Consider the following 26764-nt stretch of genomic DNA (forward strand, 5'->3'; position numbering starts at 1 on the left):
TGGACGCAGATATAGGAAACTCCGAAGGCAGTTGTAATATTTACCTAGCCGGCTAGGCTAACGCTTTTGCGTTAACGTTAGCGAAACGTCGGCGTAGCGTTAGCTAGCTGTCTAAACTTGTGAAAAGCTGAACAGCATCCCCTTCCAAGTTATAAATAAACACCAGGCAAATATGTTGTTACTGGAACTAGTCATCAAAACGTGAGATATCTAATCATGATATCAATCATATCTGTGTTTACAACCATCGGGGGATTTCACAGGTGGGACTGGCAAGTTAGCACATAGCTAGCATGATGCCTTGTATTTTCTAGATCTAGATAAGTTTAGCGGTATTTATCTGAACTAACGACATGATCACCGTCACTAGATATAAATAAAACGCTGACTTTCACTTGGTGCTATTCACGGACAGTAAAAAACCCTCTTCCTCATCCCAGTCAGTCACCATAGTTCTAGTACCAGGCTGATAAACGTCTCCCAAACATGACGTCATCACCGAATTGCGGGGGAAAAAAAACACTAATACCAAAAACCTGACAAAAACTGGCCTTTAACACTATTTGGAGACATTTTTAACAATGATATACATATATTAAGTGCTATATGTACCTATTAATCAACAGTGGTGGTTAACCTGCCTTAGGTAAAATAAAGTGTATACCAGAGTACAAGGTTCCAATGTCAGAAAAAACCCAGAAAAAAAAAAAAAAAAGAGCTTGGTCATCTAGATCTTACTGCTGTTGGGCAGGTTCTTCTGTTTCGGCTCATATGAGACCATATTTGTTGCTTTCTGAAGCAAGATGATGATGATAGAGAGGTACCTATTAGGAGGTATCCAACGGGCCGGGCCGTGTTCGGACAGATATTTAGAAATGATGTTCGGGTCGGGCTCGGTCACATCAGCATGATAAGGCATTGGACATTTTAAATAAATAAAAAAGCTTATTATGTAGATGCGCGCCCGTGTTAACGTGCGCTTGTTGCCCCGTGTGCTGATGCGCTCATCTGTTGACATTTCCAAATGACTTCCTATACAGTTGCTCAACAAAAGCGGGCTTTCCACACAAACAAAACACATGTGTCATTAGTATGAGAAAAAAAACGAGATTTTAACGGTGTCGGGCTCGGACATAAATATCTTAATGCCTGTCTGGCTCGGGCCGGGTTCGGTTACTGCTCTGTCAGACGCAGGCCGGGCTCGGACAGAAAAATGCGACCCGATCCGCACTCTAGTGCCCATCACAGCCCGGCTCTTAGACCGTGACAAGAAAATGGAGACAATAGGCTCGTTCGAGATGAACTGCGCCTGGCCTGTAAAGTGGATGAGAGCAGGCGGCAGCAGCCGGGGGCGGTGACAAATAACCACGGTAAAGTCGGACAGTTTACAGCCATTTCCAGACTGAACAGGAAGTCATAGAAACTCTCACATCCTGTTAGGTCTGATTTCAATTTAATAAAATGTTATCAGACCCATTTATCAGCTTGTACACGTCTCCAGTTGTTTTTATTAAGACAGAGTAGCTGTCAAAATGCTCTCCGTGCGATCTGTTGCTGATGTTAATAAACAACAGACTGGAGATGATCCCTAACTTTGAATGGATTTAGTCTCTCTGTTCTAAATTTAACCATCAGCCACACAACATGTGTTCTGTACAGAATAAGCCTTTTAAATCAGACAAATAGTAATTAAAATCCCTCTGATTCAAAAACTATAAAAAGTTTATATAAAACGTCATCATGTTGAGTCGATTGGGTCAGCCTGGGTCTTGCAGTCGGTGAAAAGCAACTGCGCTGCCTGCGTCTCAAACCTGCCCGTGCCTTGATCTCGTGAGGTCATCGTTGCTCACGGGTGCATGGCGTCAGAGCAAGTCGGGTTCAAGTTGGACACAAATCTAACCGGCATGCATTGGGCGCAGACCATACAAACGTTTCATATGGTTTTAGTGTAAAGCTTTGAGAAAAAAAAAAGAAAAAAAAAGAAAAGGGAAAGTTGCCTCAAATTACATTAAAACACAAATCGTAATTTCCTCATATTAGAAATATCCTGTTCAGGCTGACCCTGACTATGTCTTTGTAAAATTTTCATGCGATTTAACTGTACAAGTTTCGAGATATTTGAAGGTAAAGTCAGTTTTTATGACAGGTCAAAAAGCCAAACAAAACAACTGAAATTTCATGATTGTGACAGCGCTAATGATGACGTGAGAATACGGGCTTACAGGCACTCACACGTGAGAGGGAGATCAAATTAGTTAAGTTAAAAAGGCGGTGTAAAAGAGCAGGACAAGAAGAGAGATAACAAAGGTCGCTACTAGTGGAACATTTACAAGCCTTAAGCAATGCACCCTCACACACTTTGCTTCAGGCTAAGTAAAGGATAATATTTGATAGTTTGTGCAAACAACCAGTAAATAATACCAATATTTGTTGATAGTTTTACTTCATAATTGGGTTTACATTTTTTTGTTTGCACTATAGCCTCATCCGGCATATTGCCGCTTGTTTGTTGTTGTTGTATAATGGCCAAGCGTAGTACTGACAGTATGTTTAATCGTTTATTTCTGCGCTATGCTAGATTGCTATTTCTATTAGGAATGCAGATATGAAAAATGTGGTTGATGCAGATAACCGATATTTACCAATGTTAATATGATTTGTATAAAACAAGTTTCTATGATAATACTATTTTGCACATATTGAAACACACGTGTAAACACTGAATTTGAAAATGTAAGGTCTTTCTTTATTTGAAAAACATTAGGAAAAGCCCATAAATCAGATTTACCACATTGTTTCTGCTCAGCAAGTTACAGGGCCACCATGAACACAAGTAACTAACAGTACGTACTCTGTGGCTAACCCCTTCACTTTAACTTGGCTTGGGTCTTGAGGAGTTGTAGCATATATTCACCAACAGATAAACTGTACACACACTGTGCACACAGCTGTAGCGTTACTGCTAACTTCATACTCACCGACACACACACACACCTCCCTCTCTCTTTTTTCGCCCCCTTTTCTCTCTCCATTGTACACTCGCTAATGTGTGGGCTGCAGCTACCGCTGTTTGCGTTTAGGCGGCCTGTTAGTAACTTGCCCCTGATATTGTTTGTGAACTTCTAGATGGTGGTTCTTCATGTGAGTGATCAAATTGGTGGTGATGAAGGATTTGACACAGCGTCCACAGTATTACATACTGCAATTCATGGTCTTTTTTCACCGTTAAAAACGTCCAGACCGCAGACATTGCTTCATTCTCAGCAATAATTAGTAATTAGTAATTCCTGTGCTGTGTCACTGAGTCATAAATTTTATGGAAATGATCATCAGTTGTTCACATCAGACCGATGCCAATGTGTAAAAAAAAAAAAAAAATTACTAACATCGGCTGATACGATATGATTGCCGATAAATCGTGCGTCCCTAATTTGTAACCCTAACCATGCAACAACCTATTGAAATATAGATTGTTCCAGCTATTAGCATTTATCTCTGTTCCAGAACCACACACCCTCTTTTTCTATTTCAATAAATAACCATAAGGGACATCTTGTCTAGAGTGAATTCTTACTGATGCCCCCTGGTGACTGGCCACAACCTTTTATGAACCAGTCAAATTATAGTAAAGTCCTTCCCATTCACCAAAACATCAGTGCTGAACTATAAACCATAGCATGTCCAATTCCAGATCAGTATACAGTATTGTATAGCTTTTACATAAACTAAAGTATGTACACACACAGAGAGAGACAGAGAGAGAGAGAGAGAGAGAGAGAGAGAGATCCAACAAAAGAGTTCAAGTCATTTTTGCCAGGTGGTGGAGCGGAGATCGGCAGAGTCCAGATAGGAAGATAGCTTTTAACATATTTTGTTGAAATAATATTCCAAGATTCGAAAAAGGATTTGATTAAACTCAAAACCATATACAGAACAGCAGCTTAAAGGGTTTCAACTTGTTTCTTTACCTTGCAGCAGCCTTCATATTTTTTTTCCAAAAAACATAGCCAGATCTGAATTGGAAACTGCTTTTGTTTTTTATAATTAAATCTAAGGTATACTGTGATGGATACTTACGGTGTGTCGAGCTTCTTGAATTCAGGGATTTGCTCAGGCTTCTTGCGGGACATGAACCAATAAATGACAAGGCCGACAATCAGCGAGAAGAGGAAGAGGTCCAGGTTGCTGAAAAGAGGCTCCTCTTCATCCACCGCGGGCTTGGTGTGAGTGCTGGTCTCAGCGTCCATGTCTGTCATGTTGACACTCTACAGAGGGACAGAACAAACCGTGTTAGACCAGTCTACCATGCAACACTTGAATAGTGTGAAAATGAATCATATTTGATCATTATCATGATCCCACATACAATGAAATAAAGTTCCTTTTTGGTCATTACATTTGATGCAAGTATCTGGTATGTTAGAATTAAAGCGATGCATCTTAGCTGGGGTTATATATAACATGCCAACTACTTTGCTCAGTCAAAACACAAGCACCTCCTGTCTCACGTCCATTGTGTGATATATATGTACATAGAGCTGGGCAATATATCGATATTATATCGATATCGTGATATGAGACTAGATATCATCTTAGATTTTGGATATCGTAATATATGGCATGAGTGTTGTCTTTTCCTGGTTTTAAAGGCTACATTACAGTAAAGTTAAGTCATTTTCTGAACTTACCAGACTGTTGTAACTGTTCTATTATTTGCCTTTACCCACTTAGTCATTATATCCACATTACTGAGGATTATTTATCAAAAATCTCATTGTGTAAATATTTTGTGAGAACACCAATAGTCAACGCTACAATATCGTTGCCGTATCGATATCGTGATATTTGATTTTTCTCCATATCGCCCAGCCCTATATGTACAGTACCAGTGAAAAGTTTGGACAGCTTACATACTCTTTGTAATAAGCTACAGGTAGCTATAGTAACAATAACAGACAAACCTAGCTACACCCTCCAGAGAGATTTGTTCCACACAGCTGGTCAGTGGCCTGACTTTAACACTCGGCGGGCTACGATCCTTTAGTTCTGTGTATTTTGAAACAGTAGTGGGCTACTTTGAAAGTATTACTCATGTCACAGAAAGCACTGAGAGTGAATCTTGAGTTTGGATGTTATTATCATCATACTGTCGGTGTTTTTGTTCCGGTGCTCTGCACACATCTCCCCGGTCCCCGGCTCCCTGGAGCGCTGTGCGCCCGCTGTTGCCTGGAGACGGACAGCGGTGTCGGTCGCCCCAGGGACCGCCGTCCAATAGACTTTTTTGATTCATAAAATGTACCGGAACTCACGAATATGTAGGATATTACCATAGACAGTATGGATATTACAACCGACATTCCTGTAATTGTACACGTCTGCTGCGTTAGTGTATTATTGAAGCGTGCAATGCGTGCTTGACGTCGCTGTTTACAGAACGTTATCGTTCAACAGTGTGGCTCATATCGTTATAGTTATGGTTCTTGGCGTGGACTGCCCAACAATGTTCTACTCAAAAATCAAGTGAGACTTTGGTTAGTCGCCAATAAAGCCAAGGGAAAAGCTTCAATAGCTGTCACTGGGGGGGGTTGAATGACCAATAGAATCAGAAATGGACAAGGTTTACAAGAGGTCATTCTGACAATTCACCTCTTCTGCTTAAAGCAAATAATGATGTAACGTTAAAACTCGGAAGAAGTGGCACAGCGTCTATGAAAGTTGCACATGTAATGTAGATACCAGTTAAATTTGTTTTAAAAGGAGTTAACGTTATAGCCGATGTTTACGTTTAGAAAATAACGCTGGCGGTGAAATAAAACGAGGGGAATTAAGATGATAACGTTTGCCAGCGGAAAATGAGTAAAGGGCCCTGACTATTCCCTGGAACGTGACAACACTACCTGAAAACATACACTGTAAAGAAAAAACACATCTTAACTCAACAGACTAAACGGTGTGGTCTAATGTGTGCAAAGCTTATATTTTAAACTATACATGCCAAGGAAATGACTTGCTCCACAAAGATATAAAAGTTAGCCACAGTTTGCGTAACACTGGAATCAGTAACGTCAGTCAGTAATGTTTCAATGAAAACATTTACTGTAATTTAAGTTTCTAGTTTCGGTGTGAATCCTACGCTGACGTGTAATTTCCGCAGACTACCACAGACTAAAAACTCGACGTAGGTTTGGTGCTTACCTTCGCCTTCCCTCTTTGTCAGGCTCACACTGGATTTTAGGTTCCTTGCGCTGAACAAGGAAGAATACTTTACGTCAGTAGGATCAAACCAACTCCATCCTGGCAGCGGGTGTGGCCTCTTGCATTTTCAACGGCAAATAATTCTAATCCAGACATGGTTTCATTTATATAGAAGCCGCAGATGTTTGTATTTTAAAGAGACGTATCTGTATAAATTGTATGCTCAAATAAGCTTGTTTATTTGTTTATTTCAACGGACACGTGTCTCAATTTGGCACGGTCTACAATGGCATTACCTAATTTCACTGTGTTGACGAACTCTCGAGGTTAGGTGCAGCAGGCCAAAGTCATGGTTATGTAATCCAACCAGACAGCACTACAGACCCATGAAAAGTGTCGTCCTCAATTTATAGGGTTTATTTTCACAGTGCCAAGGACACATGTTACATAGCCCAACAACCTGTATGGTTCTCTGCCTGCATGCTCATGGTGGAAGAATAATTCTGATTATTTAAGAAGGTAGCAATGCCAGAACATATTAATTTATAAGTAAAAGTCATGTATTCAAAGTTTTAAGCAAAAGTTAAAACTATTATCCCCAAAATGTACTTAAAGTACATTGGGAGCAGAACGACCCCTGTCAGCAGTGCTGGAAAGTAATAGGTACAGCAAGTACTATACTTTTAAGTAAAATTGTACTTGAACTTTACTTAAGTATTTTCATCTTAACTGTGTGTGTGTATAGATTCATTGTACTTATTCCCAATGCTCATGCAATGCAAATCAAATCAATCACTTTTCCATATCAATACAAGACAATATTATGTTCAGTATTGGACTTGCACTTACCATGTACAGAAAATTATGTTCTGTCGTTGTATGTATTTCGAGTATGTTCCTAATTTTTTGTTTTAGTTTAATTTGTATTTCAGATTTTAGTTATTAAAGTAATCCTAACATATTAATACAGCAATAGCAATAATGCAATAATACACAGTAATATAACACTGACATGGGTAACTCTGCATTATGAGTACTTTTACTTTTGATAGTTTAAGTACAAGTTGTTGCTAATACTGTACGAGGACTTTTACATTTAACGAGGTACTTTAATATCCACTGCTACTTTTAAATAATACTTCTTCAACCACTGCCTGTCAGTGTTATATTGTACAATATTTGATTATTATTTCTGATTTGAATGTTGTAGTAGCAGACAGAGCTAAGTTTATTACTTTAGACTGCTGGGCAGTTTAATCTATAACAATGAATCAAATTTTATAAGATCATCAGGGAATTTTGCAATATGCAAAAAAAATGTCCCCTGTAATGTAGTGGAGTAGAAGTGTAAAGTAACCAGTGGTGTAGTCTAATGTATTGTAGTGGGTATACTGTACTGTATATGTATGGGCCAGAATGGGATTCTGGGGGTGTGGGGCTTGGGTGTCCTCCCCCAGGGAAATTTTGAGCGTCAAAGACTTCATTTCCTGCATTTTGATTCACTTTTGTGCACCAATTCACAGCTGAAATACCTTTATTTAGTCTATGCAAAAAAAAAAAAAACACATGACAATTCAAAATATGTCAAAAATATGACGTAAAGTATGTTGTTGTATGTCATTGCGCATTTTTAAGTGGATATATGGAAATCCTGGAGCTTTCTTAGTGAGTATACCTGCATATCACGTAGACTACACCACTGAAAGTAACAGTAAATGAAAATACTCAAGTAATATGTATAAGTACTTTAAAACTGCACTTTTTTAACTGTACCTAAATGGGCTAAAATACATGAGTAAATGTATTAAGTTACATTTCCCCGTTGGTTCTATCTTAAGTTAAAGCTGCGTTTTGTATTTAAACACAGAGAGGAAGTACATGTAATTGCCCAATGTAACATAATAAGATAGAATGAGATGTATATATTTTTAATCCATGCAGGGAAACTCAGACTTTGCATGCCCAACTTTTCCTCAAATACATCGAAATACTGGAATAATGTTATATTCAGATACATATACAAGCACAAAGTATGTAAAAGTACAACAAAAATCCCAGCTTCACAGAGGCTTGCATGTCTGTAATGTGTGGCCTTCTATTCATTGTTTATCCTCAGAGTCATTTTATGCAAAGACAAGAACATACAGTAGAGGTTTTGTGGAGGATAATTTACCTTTTAATGGTGATTGATTAAACATAAAACATTTTTTTAACAATTATGTTTGTACTGTACATGTTTTGTAATAATAGCCATAATTTGATAGCATAATAGCGTTAAATAATGTTAAAGTCGACAATAATGATGATGTGAGCTTTTAATTTGAAGAGAAGCATGTGAGACAGTTTTTTGTAGACATGTTTTTGTAATATATCTATTCTGCATTGATGTTCTTGACTGTAGCAGTACTTTGCTCTGTTTATTGTTTACTGTGTGAACCTAATACACCAAGGCAAATTCCTTGCAAGTGCAAACTTGCTTGGCAATAAATCTGATTCTGATTTCATTATAGTATTCATCACATACTCTTTGGTTTCTGATTCCTGCTCTTGACCTTGTGACGGACCACAGCAACAGTGGTGAAGAAGTTTCCCATGAACAGAATAAGGAAGCAGAGGGCACACATCAAGACCTGACATCACATGGATAATAGAGAACAATATGTGAGTAAGCATAATAGCTTTAATTCAGCACCATTACACCTGTTATAAAACAGGGTGTAATAATAAAACTTGGGTGATTGTTGATCTGACCTGCCATTCTTTACAGTCTGAGAGCTGAGCCATTCGGAAGAGAGAGAGGCTATTGAAGAGCTGCCAGAACTACAAGACAAAACATGAGGACTTAAGGATATGTCTTGTAAAAAGTGAATGTATATACAGTAGTTTGCAGCTGTGCAAACACAGACACTCTGACGCTTAAGCTGTTATTCAATTCACCGAAAGCCTAAACATTGTTTCCAATCATGCCTAAACGCACAATATAATATTATGTCTAGAATGACATCAGCATTTTTAATCAGCTTCTCTGTCATCCAGTCTAAACCATGACAAAGCATGATATTTGAGCAGTAGTTAGAGGGCATTTCTCAAGTGCTGTTGCGAATTATCCAGTGTCACAGGCTGTACTCACATGACCAAAAAACAGGAAGGGCAACAGAAACGTCAGCCCTTTCCACATCCACGACTGAAATCCCTCTATAACAGAAAACACATCTTTATCACAGCAATGACAATGGAGGAGGAGCCCCAGACATGCCCATTGTCATTCAAAACTTAAAAATCTTCACCAAATATTGAATTATGAGATGTCTGACTGTGTTTCTGTATTCTGTATTCTGTGTCCTTGGCGAGTCACAGTATCTCACCCACGGTCAGATCCATGTTGTGTCTTTCTCCCAGGGCTCGAAGCCTGTACAGACATCCACTTTGATAATAGCACTGCAGACACTGAACTAAACCTGTGAGTTCCAAATAAAAGAAACACGGATCAGGCTTTGATTTGATTTATAAAAGTTATTTCAAGTACTTTGACCTTACTTTGATACAAGGAGTAGGCAAGGAACTGGTTCCTGAATATCTTGTACGGATTCCCATCTGGCCTTCGGTGTGAAAGGGAAATGTGTTACATAGAAAATCTGCAATTTAATGTATGTATTTTTCAATGGCAGGAACAAGAATAGGTGTGGATAAGAATCACTGGCAAACATCATATTAATTACATTTTCTCTTGTGTTAGATAGAGTTTCAAATCTGCTTAATCTGGTTTTTATCTTCCTCTACTCACCATGTGAGCATTACACCGGACAAAAAAGCTGAGACGTAGTGATGAAAAACCCACCAGCCTTTGATTCTGTGAAGCAAGATACATGTTATTATTAGATGTTTAGATTATATGTTTTAACACTTTGTTAAACTGATTTGCTTAAAGGTGCCGTAGGTAGGATTGCAAAGATCCAGGACTTAGCCAAAAAATTTGAACATCGTCAACTTCTCAGTCCCTTCCCGCCCCAGCCCTGATTGGTGCATCTGAACAGGGAGCTGTGGATTTTTGCAAATCGCACTATAGGCTGTAAGTGGTGCCAGAGGAGCCAGTTTTTTTTTTTTTTTTTTTTTTTTTTTTTCTTTTTTTATTACCTACTTTATGTAGTTCTACTCAAACATAGGGTCAGTTTCAGCAAATATGACAGAAAGTTATATAGGTCTTACCTACTGCACCTTTAAAGAAGGAGATTTGTTGAGCAATGCTGACTACCAGCCTTTAATAATGTAAAAAGTGAAAAGTCAGAGAGCTATCAATATGTTTTATTTAGAGATTATTATTTTGGTAGGATGGTTGTAAGAGTGGTAGGGCTGACCTGGAGCCGTTGGTGATGAGGATACTTTCCCTGATGGTTAATGTACAATAGTACCACACCAGCAGGAAATTGAGGATTGCATCAAGGAATCTTAAGTCAGGGACATAAGACAAGTGCTGGATTTAAACATACAGTACATGCAGTGTCCATGTAATATACTCATTGTAACTGACAAGGATGGAGCAGCTGTGATGTGCGATATGCTGATGCATACCTGTAGCTCACAAAGAAATAGCATATGAAAGAGAACAGCATCAGGAGGACTGTGTGGTACAGCTTGAACTTCTCATATTCATCTTTGTACGCAAATCTGACAAGGATGTGACAAATATGGATCTCAATATGCAGTGCAACGTTTTTTTTTTATAACTAATGAAATTGGCCAAGAAAATGTTGGTTTTGGGAAATAAGGACTCTTTTCAATATTCATTAAAAGTGAGTATTTCAAGTTGTGTGCTGGCTTTGATAGTCATTGCTTACTTTGACTGCTTGCTGAGAAGAGTGACATTCACATGTCCAAGAACCAGACTGAGGTACAACCTGCAATTTGAATGAATCATATTATTTATCTTATGTAACTTTATATAAGGTAATAAATTAATCAGTTTTTTTGTATTTCAATCAAAGCAATAACATCAACTTGTATTTTTCAATAGAAGTCATCACCCGTTTTTTTTTGGAAGGAAAGCTTCCATTTCAGAGAAAGCATTTGGTCGCATCTTTATCTTCTCATTTATTTCATCCAAGGTTTTAGCGTCTTCTTCTGATGCTCCTTTGCTGCATCTGATGGATGATACAAGTACAAAAGATAGGTTTATATCATTGACACACATAACATGTTTGTTTGGTTGTAGTTGTTGAACTGAGAGGGGTGCACTTTGTCCATATCAGTGAGCCTTTCTTTCACCCAGTGGATCTGTGTGCATACACTGTATATGTGTGTGTATGATGTATTTATCAGTGTGTTACTATAAACCATGTAAATGTCCATGCAAATTTCTTTGTGAGTAAACGTACTTTTCCACTAGGTGCGACACCTCCTTCAGTCTTTTGCGCTGACTGGAAATGGAGGAAGAGCAGTTGTTTTGTAGTTTGGAAATTTCATCCAGCTTCTGTAAGTACATTCTGTGTGTCTCCTTGATGAGAAGAACATGGGTAATGTGGTAAATGTAGCTTACAAGGAGCATTTCAACTTTTTAAACTTTTTTGGATTGCTGACATATGGCAGTTTTACAAGAGAGATTTCAAAAACATTTCTTCATGTGGTTTGATTAAAACAATAGCAAGCAAACAGTATGTTAAGCATGATTTGTACAACTGATCAATGTGAATAATCTGATAGTGTCAGCTGGTCCGTTTCTTACCTGAAGTTGTTGATATTCCTTATCCAGACATTTCCACTCCTCCAGAACAACTCCTAAACCTTGAGGCATTTTGTGAATACTTTATATTTCACACACCGACAGCAAAGAATTGTTTAACCACCAAGAAATGACTTGCACATAGTGCTAAGTGTTTCTCTTTAGGGTGTGTATCACATCCCCATGGATGGTTTATTGCATAAAGTGAACTTTGACAGGTGTAAATGTGCAAGATTTGAACTTGGACATTGTTCTGTGGACATTCTCTGGTTATCACATTGTTCAGTTATCACTCACACAGCTACAGGCAATTATTGACTATACATACAATGCAAAGCCTAGAGGTCTACCTTTGCCATGGTTTACCCAGCTCCCTGTTAACTAGTGCTTTTGTGCATATTTTATCTTTCAGGATAATTTGTGTCACTCACACATCTCATTAGCAACATCTGGTGGATCAAAGGACTAAATCAGTGATAAACTCGCTTTACTATAAAGACTGGTGTCAAGGGGGAATGTTTTGGCTTTTGTAATTAGTTGGCACAAATGACAAATTGGCAGAAACAAGTATTACATTATTACATTTAAATAGTTTGATATGAAAATTCTGTGTTCTTTTTAATTGGAAACCCTGAACGTGTAATAGACTGACAGCAATCAATCAGAGTCTTGACACTGTACAATTTGCCTTTAATTCAACTAGTAAAACTACAAATATACAAAGAATTGTCTTCATATTGAAATTGTTAAAAAGAAAACTACAGTCAGCATAAGTAACACTGTATGTTGTGACATTTAATTATAATTTGATGCATTTATGTTTTATGTGATGTTTTTTAAGATGTAAGATAAATAGTTAGGTAACTAATAAATTGTCTTGTTTGCTTTTGTCTCATTTTGTTTTTCCTTGCTTCATAGAACAAATGTTATTACTGTATATATTTTGTCTTCAAACTAACCAAGTATGGGTCACCCCTACTTGTATGCTGTACCGTATTAGCTTAGTGAAACATATGTATGTTATGTCTCTGTTTTAACATTTACTAATAATTTGTCCTGTTTCTCTTTTCTTTCGTCCTGTTTTATCCTGTTTTATATAGCAAATGTTAATAGTGTTTATCTTATTTCCTGTTATTGTAATTTATATCTGCCAAATGGGACTACAGACTGAATTTAGCCTTTGGGCTACAATCTGGCACTTTTATGTGTACTGCTGTACATGTTCATTAAATGTGCATTGTCCTGAAAAAAAAAAAAAAAAAAAGAAAAAAAAGATAGATGGTCAAATAAATCACAAAAGACATAATGACACTCAAAGAAGTAGATAACAAAATTACATTTCAAAAACATGAATACCTAAAATCTTGGCTAGAAACTAAACATAGTAGCCTATATATAATGTGCAGTGCCCTGCTGTATGGTTAGTGCAGGTATGGTGCTATCAGTAGTGCTAATTCTGAGATGTAAATGGACATTGAGGATATCAATAACTATGTATCTACACAGGTTTGCACAGGTACAGGTAGGCTATATGCAGTAAGTACAGGTGTGTAATATACATAGACTGTATATGGTAACATACAGTATGTAAGTGGCATTTAAGCCATTTTTCTATAACCTGATCCTAAAGAAGCTGTCATTTCAACTGTATGTTCTTTTGTTAGACTGACAAACAAATAAAAAGTGTAAAAAGTGTCAGTGATTTGCTATATAGCCTACTTCTACTAGGCTGTGATGTATCACTACACCTACCAGTAGTATATGTACACAGAAATAAAATCAATTTTGTTTTATTTCTGAGTATTTTCAATATTTGCCGAAATGTCGCTTTTATTCTGAAGTATTTAGGCGGAAGTCCCAATGCGCATGCGCATTCAGCTGACAGCGGATATTTACGTCTGTGACAGCGGCAGGTGAATGCTTACGTCTGAGACAGCTGGAAGGTGTAGAGCTCGCTGGAGCTGTAGAGAAGAGGTCAGTTCATCAGTTTACCTTCATACAAAGTAACTTAGCTTTCCGTACAGATTTCTGGACACCAACGACTAGCTAGGTTAGTCAACACAAAGAAAGAAAGAAAACCAAAACAGTTTGATGAAAAGGTAAGATTTCGAGCCCAGCTCAGCTAAGGTTAGCCTTATTTAGCTAGTAAGTAACGCTATCATCTTTAACGTTGTCAGTTAACAGTGGTTGCAACTGTGTATTGTTAAGGAGAAAGGATGTCCCAAATATGATGTAGTTAATATATTATTGTATAATATACAGAATAGACAGTGAAAATAAACAGGATTCCTATGGAAAAGTATGGAGTTTGATTTAATATCCAGGTCTGATAAGTATATGGAAAAAAGAAAAGATGTGGAAACATGTTTGTGTTTCTACACCATTGCCCCTATTTCTATAAATGAATTGATCATACAAAATGTTTACCAGAGTGCGGGCCAGAGCGATATTGATGTCTTCGAAAGCAAGGCAAGAAGAATTGCTGCGGTGCAGTTGTGTCGGAATAATAAGAAAAAAAGAGTTACCTAATATGAAAATTCCATAGACTGTAAAAAAATGTACAAATACAATTTGTGAAGTATGAATTATTCTGGGTATAGTTTCTCACTTGCGAAACATGATTATGTCCATTTATATCAATATGTGTATATGTGTATATATATATATATATATATATATATGTATATGTATGTGTATATATATATATATATATATATATATATATATATATATATATATATATATGTATGTATATGTATATGTATGTGAGAGTTTATTGAAATCTTCACTGTAGATATTGACTTTAAGTGGGTTGTGTTTGTTTTCCAGCTGACTGATAGGAGATGTGTGCTGCTGTGTATGTCCTGTCGACTGTAACGGGCTATGTGCTCACCTCTGCCCTGCTGCTGAAATGCCCAAATCTTTTGTACCGGAAGAAGCGAGAGACTTTTATCAGCAGGCACATTTCCCATCGTGGAGGTGAGTCCGCTACACTCATTGTTGTTTTAGCATTTATCATGTTTGAATTTTTATTTTCTTTCTCTCAAAAAAGTAAAAAAAAGGTTGCATGGCAAGTTATCCCCAGCTCCTCACAGAATTTGCAATCTTATTTTTCAGGAAGTGATTTTGTATATGAAGATGATGAGCGTAATTTCCATCTTGAGCTTAATGCTCACGTCTTGGCCCATTCTGCTGTAGCTACAATTTTACAATGTCTGAATACAGTATGATCATAATCATATTTGGACAGTTGTGACATTGTTGTGATAATAATTAAGTGATGAGTATGTATACGTTTTTCCTAATGAGTTATTTTATTACTCTAACTCAAGGTAAGAATAGGCCTACTTTTGAGTGTTTGGCTACTTTATCCTCCTCTGGTTAGGTTGGTACCATTTTGTTATATATCTATCTGCACGGTTTTAAAGGTCCCATGGCATGAAAATTTCACTTTATGAGGTTTTTTAACATTAATATACATTCCCCCAGCCTGCCTATGGTCCCTGAGTGGCTAGAAATGGCGATAGTTGTAAACCGAGCCCTGGGTATCCTTTTCTGCCTTTGAGAAAATGAAAGCTCAGATGAAAGCCAATCTGGAATCTTGCTCCTTATGACCTTATAAGGAGCAAGGTTACCTCCCCTTTCTCTGCTTTGCCCGCCCAGAGATTTTTGGCCCACCCATAAGAGAGAGACATCATGGCTTTCAAACGAGCAAAGTGGCAGTTGGTCAAGGCCACACCCCCACCCTCCACCTTGCCCCCAAGGGGGTAAGCTTCGCTTCAGAACTCAAACCTCCTATGGCGCCATTTTGATGCTACAAAGTGATCACCTCCCGTTAGCATTCCACTGACTAGCATTCATTTTGACCTCACTTGACAGTGAATAACTTTACATCTGAAGCGTCTATTTGTCCATTGTTTATTTCTAAAGAAATACGACAATGTATAAAAGGCTGCATTACCTTGTACCTCACGTTATGGCTCCGTAGCAGACATTTTTGTAAAAATAAGCTAATAATTGTGTCACATAGTAGAGAAATTACCGTTTAGTACAGGATAAGTACTAATTAGCCTGTGCCCATGTTATCTCCTTACATATACCTACGCTCTCCGTCTCTGCAAGATTGGGAATGATTAAGATTTCTCTTGGCACAGCTACCAAAAGACTTACAACTTTCAGACACGTTGCTCACGTCACATTTACGTTGTCTCTCTCAGTTGGAGGCTGCGCAAAAGCATCAGGAGACCTTTAATTATATTGCAGTGTATTTATTAGTGCTTCCATCAGACAGTGGTTTCTTCTGTTTTAGTTTATTGTCTGGTATGCTTCAGTAGGGCGAGGGAAATGTTCCAGCTGTGGGTTCGACAGTAATGCAAAAATAAAGAAAACAATGTACCACGCTTAGTGTTTACTTTTGTAATTGCAGGAGCAGGTGAAAACCTGGAAAACACCATGGCAGCTTTCAAGCAGTGAGTAGAAACCTTAGTCACAATGACTAATTGATTTTTGTGTGTATGTGTGAAACATAACTGGTGATTGTACTTGTGATTGTGGGCAGTTTGTGTCATCTAAGCTTTTGTTTGTGACCACTGTCTGTTTTGTCTGCCTGTTTATCCACTCTCGAGCACACAGGCAACGATGCCTTATAGTTGATTATGTCAAAGCCTTAGATGATATACTGCTGTGGTTGTTTCTGATTGATTTATTAATTGTATGCAAAGTGAACTGCTTTATGATTTTATTGAATGTGTTTTCAATTACAAATGTGTAAAGTCAATGGAGTCTCCCAGGTATAGTGATAAAGTGTGTTGGGTCCATGCAGTGCTGTGGATCTTGGCACAGACATGCTGGAGTTGGACTGCCACCTGACGAAAGATGAACAGATAGTGGTGTCCCACGATGCCAGCTTGCAGAGGGTCTCTGGCATCAACGCCCACATCTCTGACATGTCCTACGCTGTGAGTTACTAATCTGCAATATCATCCCATTTCTAAATCTGACAGATAAATAACTGTCTCCTTTCCAGCTCTATGAATTGTTTGGCATTCCCTTTTCCTTTTCCTTTAGATTTTTTAATTTTAATTATGGAAAAACATTGAAAAGGTTAGTATTACTATGGAGCTATTTTTCTATGAGTGGGTCCCTTTTTGTGTTTGGTAACATGCTACGATAAGTTGCAAGGTGCCCACAAAGGCAGGGACAGGCCCCCTCCTACTTCCTCCCCCACCCTATTTCCGGCCCCCTTCCTCGGACCAAAACCCATTATCAAACTCTGCCTTAATTTTGATCTCAACTACACACCTGTAAAGTTTCGTGACTGCATCTTGCACGGTTGCAACGCTATCGCGCTATATAAACACATGGCAAAGTACTCAAAACCTTCTCTGTGGTAGATCCCGCTACAGTAGGTAGCGGGATCTACCAAGTCACTTGATGTGTCACAAGATGAACTTCTGCCTGATCAAAACAGTCAAGTCAGAGTCAGTTGATTCATTGCTGTTCACTCTGCTCTGTTCTGTTTTACACATCTTTGATGGCCTACAGTTGAAATGTATAATGAAACAAAGATCTTTGTTTTCCTGAGGAGCCTTAAATTATTTGATACCAAATTGATATTCATGTCATTAACACAAATTTGCTTAAAAGTGTTCTTGCCTTACTGTCTCTGTCATATCGACTGTCATTAATGTAACACCGTGCACTCATCACGCCACCTCTGGATATGACCTGACCTTGCAGACTCTGTCTAATAGGCTGTATTTTTTGTCTGTTCACCACTGACTGCTGTGTGCTCTTTGCAGGAGCTCCCTCCATACCTCTGCAAGCTGGGTGTAACTTTTCAGAGAGGTGAGCATCACATATCCGTGACTGCTATAATTACTACAGAGCTAACACCACCCACATACAGATGAATATCAGCTACATCGGTAGTCAGTGTGTTCCTCAGTTTTCAGTGATGTGTGTTTGTGTATAGGAACAAATACATAAATATTGTGTTTATTTAAAGTTCATTAATGGATCACTTAATCTGACACAGCTTTTAAAATTACAATTTAGTTGACTTTTGATAGTAGGGCTTGGTACCAAATTCAATACTTTTTTTAGGCACCGTCCAAATTGCCTCTGAAGTATCGAGTATCGAAAAATGCCTCGTCCCATACCCAGCCCTATTTGATAGATAATATATTTTGTTATTTTACACGCTGTTGGCCACAGTTAAAATGATGAATACATTTGGGCCAACATGACCCCACCTGCCATATTAAGTATAATCTGAAGTGGACTGTGTTTTTCAACTTGTCCTTGTCCGTGCAGAGTATTTCTGTGAGGGGCGTGAGGACAAACGCATCCCTCTCCTCAGGGACGTTTTTGATGCATTTCCCAATACTCCTGTCAACATTGACATCAAGGTCAACAACGACATGCTCATCAAGAAGGTGTGTGTGTGTGTGTGTGTGTGTGTGTGTGTGTGTGTGTGTGTGTGTGTGTGTGTGTGTGTGTGTGTGTGTGTGTGTGTGTGTGTGTGTGTGTGTGTGTGTGTGTGTGTGTGTGTGTGTGTGTGTGTGTGTGTGTGTGTGTGTGTGTGTGTGTGTGTGTGTGTGTGTGTGAACCTAACATTTCTGATTCATGTTTCACACCTGTGTACCATGTGTTTTATGGAGTTTTTGTAATAATAATATGTTTTTTAAATCCTGGCAGGTATCTGAGCTGGTTGTTAAGTATGACAGAGAGCATCTGACAGTCTGGGGCAACGCCAGCAACCAGATTGTAAAGAAGTGTTACAAAGAGGTACACTTACATTAAATGTGAAGTTCAGTTTACCTTCAGTCCAGTCAATTCATGGAGTCAGTCTCCCTTAAAAAACAATTGCTTCCAGTAATAATATTATTTATATCTAGTAGGCCTTATATTCGCATGGATAAGGTGCCACAGAAAGCAGGAGCTGTTCACTTTTCAATAGTATATACTATTGGTTACTCACTGTAGAGTACATTACAGACATCACTTATCAGCAGTAGTGACTGAATTGAAGGGAATTGACCATGAATCCTGATTGTATGTTTGTGTTTTGCAGAACCCGCGAATTCCAATTTTGTTCAGCCTTCCCAGAGTATTGCAGCTGTTAGGTCTCTTCTACACCGGCCTACTGCCCTTCGTTCCCCTCAAGGAGCAGTTTCTGGAGATCCCCATGCCCTCTATTCTCACCAAGTAGGTATACACACACACAAATACAAATAGGATCAAATATAAAAAAAGAGATTTACTCATAGAGTTTTGGAAAAAAATTGTTTTAAGGATATGTTCGGTCAAAGTCAGCATCATGCATCAACCTTTAGTAACACTGTACTCTACAGGTTGTTGTGCAACACATACACAGTTCTAGTTTGTCAGTAAGATACAACAGTAACACTACACTCCACCAGAGGTGATCAGTATACAGGTACACAACATTTGATAGTAGTATGTCGATAGTTTGAGGTCTGTTTCACAGGGGTAAGTATTATTTTCCCCTTTACTATGGCTCAAGTCTCAAAATAGGAGTTATTCAAAAATGGCCTCTATATGACAGAGTGTAATAGATTTTAGGAAGCCACAGGATTAAGGATCTGTTATTGTTGTGCACATGACCAATAGTGAACTCTGAAACCTTGAACCAAAGTGCTGTGTTTCAGAAAAACAATCACAAATATCACAAATTTCTAGTTTAAAATATTACCTAAAAAGGCAAAATTGACATTGGCAATTGGTTTTAGCTGACACTCAGAAATTAGCAGAGAAAATTGTTCTCTTACCGCTTCAATTTGATCTCCATTTATAGTTTTAAAAAATCGACCCTGGAGATAGCTGTTTGATAAAAATCTAGTCTCACATAGCCAGACCTATCTCCACAGCATTGTGTCAGCGCTGGAGTACGATCTGGCTACACCACCTATCTATTCTGGGATAGGGGAAAAAAACAATCTGGTTTCTTTTGTACTTCTTTAAACTAATCACAACTGTCCTGGGCACCGCTAAGCCCCGATAGCGGAGATGGCAAGAGAGGAGGGACAGAGGGGATATCAGGCTTCATTCCAGCAATGTACATTTGTTGAGCCAGTCTACATTACATCAGACACCAGGGACAAACCTTGAACAGAGAAAGCGGGGTTACCACGTGACCATGAAGTTTCAGACTTAACTGTACAAGCCAACTCTGTCTGCTGATAAAAGCCTGGACATTTTCCAGTAAGTGGACCTTGCACTTAGAATTGTTTGTGTGGCATAGTTTATTTCCTCCTGAGGTCAGAAAGTTGGCTTGATATGGATTTTTAAAGGCTACTCACTTACTTTACTTTGTTTTCTTTAATTAAATGTACTTTTTAGTGCTGTCAAACGATTAAAATATGTAATCGCGATTAATCGCGTTCATTTCATAGTTAACTCACAATTAATCGCGCATTTGTATCTATTCTAAATGTCCCTTGATTTCTTTTTGTCCCATAATTTTTTTTCTCATTTTAATGCTCTTATCAACATGGAAAAGTGGATTGGCTTACTTTTTGCTTTTGTCGCCTGGCTTTGATGAGGAGGCGGAGAATTCGCATCACCTGTGTGCTTGGCCATCAAGTGGTATTTCAGACTGGACGTGCTACGATGATAGCTCGGTTCACAATGACAAAACACACAGATTACTTTGGTCTTGTCAATGGAACCATTTGGCAACTTTTAAAAAGTTAACTTACCATTCAGAATCTTATTCTATATCTTATTTGCATCCATTTCGGCGTCTCACGCTCGCCATCCACTCAAGGCTGCTACTCTTTGGCCGGCTCGCAAGCCCAAACAAGTGTGTACCTCCCCTTTCTCTGCTTTCCCTGCCCAGAGAATTGGGCCCGCTCATGAGAGAGAGACATCATGGCTTTCAAATGAGCAAAGTGCCAGTTGGTCAAGGCCACACCCCCACCCTCCACCTAGCCCCCTAGTCTAAAGAGACATTAGATACAGTATTAGGGGACCACTAAGGTCTATATAAAAGCATCCAAAGAGCAGCATGTCATGGGACCTTTTTAAAGGACAGTTCCGGCGTAAAATGAACCTAGCGGTTAATAACACGCGTACTAGTCGACCGTTCTCTGGGATATGTTTTCATGGTAAGTAAATGTTTCTCTAGCTTGAAACAAGCTAGAAAACCCTGGCTGAGCTATGTCACTGGTTACTGGTTGCACGGTGTTCGTCGTTCGACATTTTCCCAAGATGGCGATTGCCTGTATACCTGATGGTAATGTCTTTATAAACTATCTTTTTAGTAAACTGTCTGTACACTTACAAAGTTCTCAATGCTTCGGTTTACATGTAGGGACCCCATTATGCTACCATGAAAGTGTGGTGCTATTTTGAGCCTTGTTAGTGGTATAAAATAGCAATTTATTTTTACTCTACCAGTGCCCCAAATGCCTAGCATTAAGCTAATCACCGGGTCGCGCTAGCTTGTTTCAAGCTAGAGAAACATTTGATTATCATGAAAACATATCTCAGAGAACGGTCGACTAGGTACACATGTGTTATTAAACCCTAGGTTCATTTTGCGCCGGAATTGTCTTTTAAGGATTAAATGATTTCCTTTATTACATTTCTCTAAAGGCTACTACAGTATTTATGTTGCACTAAATAGTTGCTTTATACAAATCCCACCCTCAAACACACGTACAGTTTTACTGTACGTATATGTCCTAAATCTGTTGTGTTTAATGTCCTGATTGAGAGTTGTTGTTCGACATTTTGTTGTGAACATTTTCTCCCAGCCTACTTCATTTAAGTCTACTTTAGAAGCTGCAGTAAGTAGTAAGCAAAATCACCTGGCAGAATCTCCCTCTCCTTGTCACCTATGCAGATGTTTAGAACAGTCAATAGTAACTCTCTCTCTCTCTCTCTCTCTCTCTCTCTCTCTCTCTCTCTCTCTCTCTCTCTCTCTCTCTCTCTCTCTCTCTCTTTCCCTCTCTGAAATGACCTGTGATTGGTCAAAATCTCCCATCACGGGCTAGATTATCTAAAGCCTGAAAACTGAGCCAAGCGGAGGTGCAGAAGTCAAGCTTGAATTAAAACATGCTGAAATGTTATTATGGAATTTTTGCCCAATAACCCCAAATATATACTGCCTACTCCAGCTTTAATTTCCTATAATGTAATTCAGCTGTTGTGGGGTGTATTTGACCAGAGTTAATTTAGCTGAACAGATCATTCTGCAACTCCAATAACCTGTCATGCAAAAGTGTGAGAGCCGTGATTGACCATTTCCTTCCACCTACCACATTTGAGAAGATTTTTTGTCAAGTCTGACTGTGGCAACTACATTAGTTTGATGTAACTTTTTGACACTTCTGTGATTTTGCAGACTAAAGGATCCCAACAGATTATCTAGGAGTCAGCGGTTCATCACCTGGCTGGCAGACACGTAAGTCACTAATTTGTCTGAATATTTGAAATCCCATTATCCTCTTTATTTTAATGTCAGAGTGGCTGAATCTGTGAGTGTTTGTAGCTCACTACTTTAAACCTGGATACCTGTATAGCTGGGCTTTTTCATTGCCTTTCATTGTATTTATGTTTTTATGTGTGGCTACCTTTTTAGTAGTTCTCTCTTTTGAACACTTTATATTAGTATTTTTGAGAAGTGCTGATACTTTGTTGAACAGGGACACTGGGAAACATTCTGATAACTTGTTACAAAATAATACATTGCTGTGTGACCATGACTAATGCAAAACCTTTACAATTGTGCAACTAAACCTCTCTCTAGCTTTGCTACAATATACTTGTTTCCCATGCAGATGAGTATTTACTTTTCTCTTGCAGTTTGCTGATGAGGAAAGCTCTGTTTGAGCATCTAACTGCCAGGGGAATACAGGTAAAGCTATTGTTATGTAGCTTCTATAGTAGTTCTCAGAAAAGAGAAAATCTGTAGATGATCTACAAACTATCAACAAACTATTGTACTTCCATTACTGAATGACTGTAGACATTCTCAACTGAATGTCTGTAGACATTCAACAATTAATCTGTAGATGATCTACAAACTTTCAACACTTTTTATTGTGGTAATCTATATATCTACAGATATAAAAAATGCTTGAAAAAGCACATTTGTAGTGTATCAGTATATATATATATATATATATATATATATATATATATATATATATATATATATATATATATATATATATATATATATATATATATATATATACTCAACAACTTTGCTACAACTTATTTGTAGCTTGTCAATAGCTTCTCTAAAATATTCTTAACCATTTACATCTACCGCAAATGTCTAAGTCTATTAGCAGCATTAAATATGGCATCTGTAACACTTTTACAACACATGTGATGTCATCAAGTAACTATCTGTAGGTATGCTTTGTGACTATCCAAATAAAGTGAAACACAAGTGAAACTTAGTCGACTGTTTATGGCTTATTGATCAACATGTTCAGTGCGTTCACAATCTCTAGAAATAATCTATAGATGTACCTTATGACTATACAAATAAATTGAAATGTAGTTGACTTGTTATTGCTTATCTACATCACATTAACAAAAGATCTATTGATCAACATGTTCAGTATATTCATAAACTCTAGAAATAATCCATAGATGTGCCTTATGACTATACAATTAAATTGAAATGTAGTTGACTTGTTATTGCTTATCTACATCACATTAACAAAATGTCTACTTATCAAAAAGTTCAGTGCATTCACAACCTAGTAATAATCTATATGCCTATGACTATCAAAATAAAAATAAAACACAAGGGAAACTTTGTGGACTGTTTATGGCTTACTTCACATTTACATAATATCTGCTGATCAACATGTTCAGTACATTCACAAAGAACAAAAAATCACAGCGAGGAGGAGAGTATAAACTTTACAATGGCTAATATCTACAATTTGTCTCCATTCATGAATATCTTATGTCCTTAAAAAGTCTACCAAGGATTCCATGTTTATGTCTTTTGCCCAACCAGTAGGTCCATTCTATGAAGCAGAGCTGCCTTTTCAGAGACTTTTCTGTTCGGTTTCCACGCAACCGCCATACTTCCTTCTTGTAGGTCTGCCATGCCCTCTCAATGTTCTGTGTGTGTAGACCTGTAGCTGGGTCTACATCATTTTGACTGTGGTTGACCTTCACATGTCTGTAGCCTTCCTGTGAAAGACTTGAATAATCTCTCCACTCATCACTTACTACCGTACTCTGAGGTTTTTTTATGTGCTTCTTGACAATAGGAACCAAGGTAGCCTTGTTCCTCCACTTCACTAGACGAAGGACGGGTTGTCTGGAGTTGCCCCGTATCTCCAACATCCCAAATACCCACGTATTTATCCTCCATGTGTTACCAAAGCGTCCTCTGGCATACTGAAATAAATTAATGTTTAAATATAATGAGTAGACAAGGAATCTCCCAACACTTTGAAGAGACTTGTCAGTTAAAACAATAAAAATAATTTTGTAGTACAAGATATTGAGCTGGTTTGCAAGATCAATTTGAATAGAATTGAATGAACCATGTTGTTCGTACAGATTTGTAGATAATGTCTTTTTTTCTGCGTGCAAATTTAGTGTTGATATTGCATATTTTGACTTGAAAGCTATAGAATAACTTAGCAACAGAATAAATACCTTTCTTTTATGACCAAATTTGCTTTCATCAATGTGGATAAGGATATCAACTCCACTTATTCTCTGCCCTTTTTGCTTCCGATGCTTTCTCGTGCTTTTAAGACAGATGTGCCGAAGATTCTTTGCCATCCTTGAGAGTGTGGCACTACTCTTAGAAATCCAATCTTGCAACATGTCCACTTGCCGCATACACAAACCTTGTGAAAATCTGGAAACATAATGTTAGACATTTGATTCATTATTGTGAAGAATGTTTATACATTTTTAAAACACATTGCATGTTTTACAGGTAATTTAGCATTATGTGGCTAGTTCTCAGTGGACATTATCCAGTTTGTGTGAGATCTTGTATAGTTTCAGTAAAGAAATTGAGAAAGGAAATTTACACCTTTATTTATCCACTCAAAACAGGTCTGTATATTTGTTAAATTCACAGTTTCTCAACTATGCTTTCAATCATCTATAGTTAAAAGAACAACCAAATTCCAGCAAGTCAGTACCCTAAAATAGATAAGAAATATAGCTACACCATGACAAATACAACACTGCAACACTCTCAATTTATTTGTATAGTCATAAGGCACATCTATGGATTATTTCTAGAGTTTATGAATATACTGAACATGTTGATCAGTAGATGTTTTGTTAATGTGAAGTAGATAAGCCATAACCAGTCAAATACATTTCACTTTATTTGGATAGACATAAGGAATATCTATAGATTATTTCTAGAGTTTGTGAACGCACTGAACATGTTGATCAATAAGCCATAAACAGTCGACTAAGTTTCACTTGTGTTTCACTTTATTTGGATAGTCACAAAGCATACCTACAGATAGTTACTTGATGACATCACGTGTTGTAAAAGTGTTACAGATGCCTTAGTAATGCTGTTAATAGACTTAGAGATTTGCGGTAGATGTAAATGGTTAAGAATATTTTAGAGACGCTATTGACAAGCTACAAATAAGTTGTAGCAAAGTTGTTGAGTGTATGTGTGTATATGTATATGTATATATATATATATATATATATATATATATATATATATATATATATATATATATATATATATATATATATAAAAAAAGGTCCACTGTTGGAGCAATCATTAGAAAATGGAAGAAGCTAAACATGACTGTCAATCTCCCTCGGACTGGGGCTCCATGCAAGATCTCACATTGTGGGGTCTCTAGTCTCTTCTAGATTTTTTTTTTTTTAGATTATCTCTCTCACAGAGGGCATGCACCTACAATGACAATTTCAGACCCCTCCATGATTTCCAAGTGGGAGAACTTAGCAAAATAGCAGGGTGTTCAAATACTTATTTTCCTCACTGTGTGTATGTATGTATAAGTAAGATATTTTGTTGATAGTTTGTAGATCATCTACAGATTAATTGTTGAAGGTCTGCAGACATTCAGTTGAGAAATGTACTGATAATCTGTTGATAGTTTGTAGAGCATCTACAGATTGACTATCTAAATACATGTATTATATTTTAGATTCCTCAAAGTAGCCACTCTTTGCTTTTTTGATAACTCTGCAAACCCTTGGTGTTCTCTCAATGAGCTTCATGAGGTAGTCACCTGAAATGGTTTTCACTTCACAGGTGTGCTTTGTCAGGGTTAATTAGTGGATTTTTTTTCCTTATTAATAAAAAAGCAAAGGGTGGCTACTTTGAAGAATCTAAAATATAAGACATGTTTTCAGTTATTTCACACTTTTGTTAAGTACATAATTCCATATGTGTTCATTCATAGTTTTGATGCCTGAAAAACTTCCCATAGTATAAAAGGAGCCTACGTGCTGAGAGCTGTTTGTTGTAGTTGTTGCAGTGTTATGCTTTTAGTTAAGAGCAGTTACTGGGAAATGTCCACAGTTCCTACAAGTTCCAAAAATAGCCTAGAGTGGCCGCTAACATGGCTGTTAAGAGTACAAAAGCATTCTTTATCATTGTGTGACTCCCTCCGCTGTGTGATGTGTGTGTGTTCTTAACGGAGTACTGCATCTGGTTTCAGGTGTACGTTTGGGTGCTCAACGACGAGGAGGACTTCCAAAGGGCATTTGACTTGGGAGCCACGGGAGTGATGACAGATTTTCCCACCAGGCTTAAAGTCTTCTTGGACAGGAATGGCATTTCAAAGCCCAAGTGACCTGACCCCCCCCCCCACACACACACACACACAC

General features: G+C 37.8%; 3 protein-coding genes across 4 annotated transcripts in view; 1 reads left to right on the forward strand and 2 right to left on the reverse strand.

Annotated features, from left to right (window-relative positions):
* The window catches only part of porb (P450 (cytochrome) oxidoreductase b), a 28725-nt gene extending 22443 nt beyond the window's left edge, over window positions 1–6282 (reverse strand). The window contains exons 1-2 of the mRNA XM_028573569.1: window positions 6196–6282; window positions 4078–4265 (exon numbers count right to left, since the gene is read on the reverse strand). Coding sequence (XP_028429370.1) covers window positions 4078–4256 — 179 coding nt within the window. The 5' untranslated portion in view covers window positions 4257–4265; window positions 6196–6282. The remainder of the gene's footprint in view (window positions 1–4077; window positions 4266–6195) is intronic.
* A 2429-nt stretch (window positions 6283–8711) lies between these two features.
* On the reverse strand, window positions 8712–11983 carry LOC114552886 (transmembrane protein 120A-like). The gene is made up of 12 exons (XM_028573982.1): window positions 11915–11983; window positions 11568–11686; window positions 11217–11333; window positions 11031–11090; window positions 10765–10860; window positions 10551–10640; window positions 9980–10045; window positions 9733–9794; window positions 9561–9653; window positions 9326–9390; window positions 8947–9015; window positions 8712–8825 (listed from the first exon to the last, which is right to left on the reverse strand). The coding sequence occupies exons 1-12, from the start codon at window positions 11981–11983 to the stop codon at window positions 8712–8714; spliced, it is 1020 nt and encodes a 339-aa protein (XP_028429783.1).
* A 1813-nt stretch (window positions 11984–13796) lies between these two features.
* On the forward strand, window positions 13797–26735 carry gdpd1 (glycerophosphodiester phosphodiesterase domain containing 1). 2 transcript variants are annotated; one of them, XM_028573475.1, is made up of 11 exons: window positions 13797–13885; window positions 14741–14890; window positions 16338–16380; window positions 16734–16869; window positions 17713–17758; window positions 18227–18348; window positions 18611–18700; window positions 18987–19120; window positions 22284–22343; window positions 22745–22796; window positions 26596–26735. In XM_028573475.1, exons 2-11 carry the CDS (start codon window positions 14755–14757, stop codon window positions 26728–26730), a joined length of 954 nt encoding a protein of 317 aa, XP_028429276.1. In that variant the 5' UTR covers window positions 13797–13885; window positions 14741–14754; the 3' UTR covers window positions 26731–26735. The 2 variants fall into 2 exon arrangements, with proteins under 2 accessions (XP_028429276.1, XP_028429275.1); XM_028573474.1 differs by having other exon boundaries at window positions 13822–14010.
* The last annotated feature ends 29 nt before the right edge of the window (window positions 26736–26764 follow it).

This window comes from Perca flavescens, chromosome 3 (assembly GCF_004354835.1).
Source record: "Perca flavescens isolate YP-PL-M2 chromosome 3, PFLA_1.0, whole genome shotgun sequence".
Lineage (NCBI taxonomy): Eukaryota > Metazoa > Chordata > Actinopteri > Perciformes > Percidae > Perca > Perca flavescens.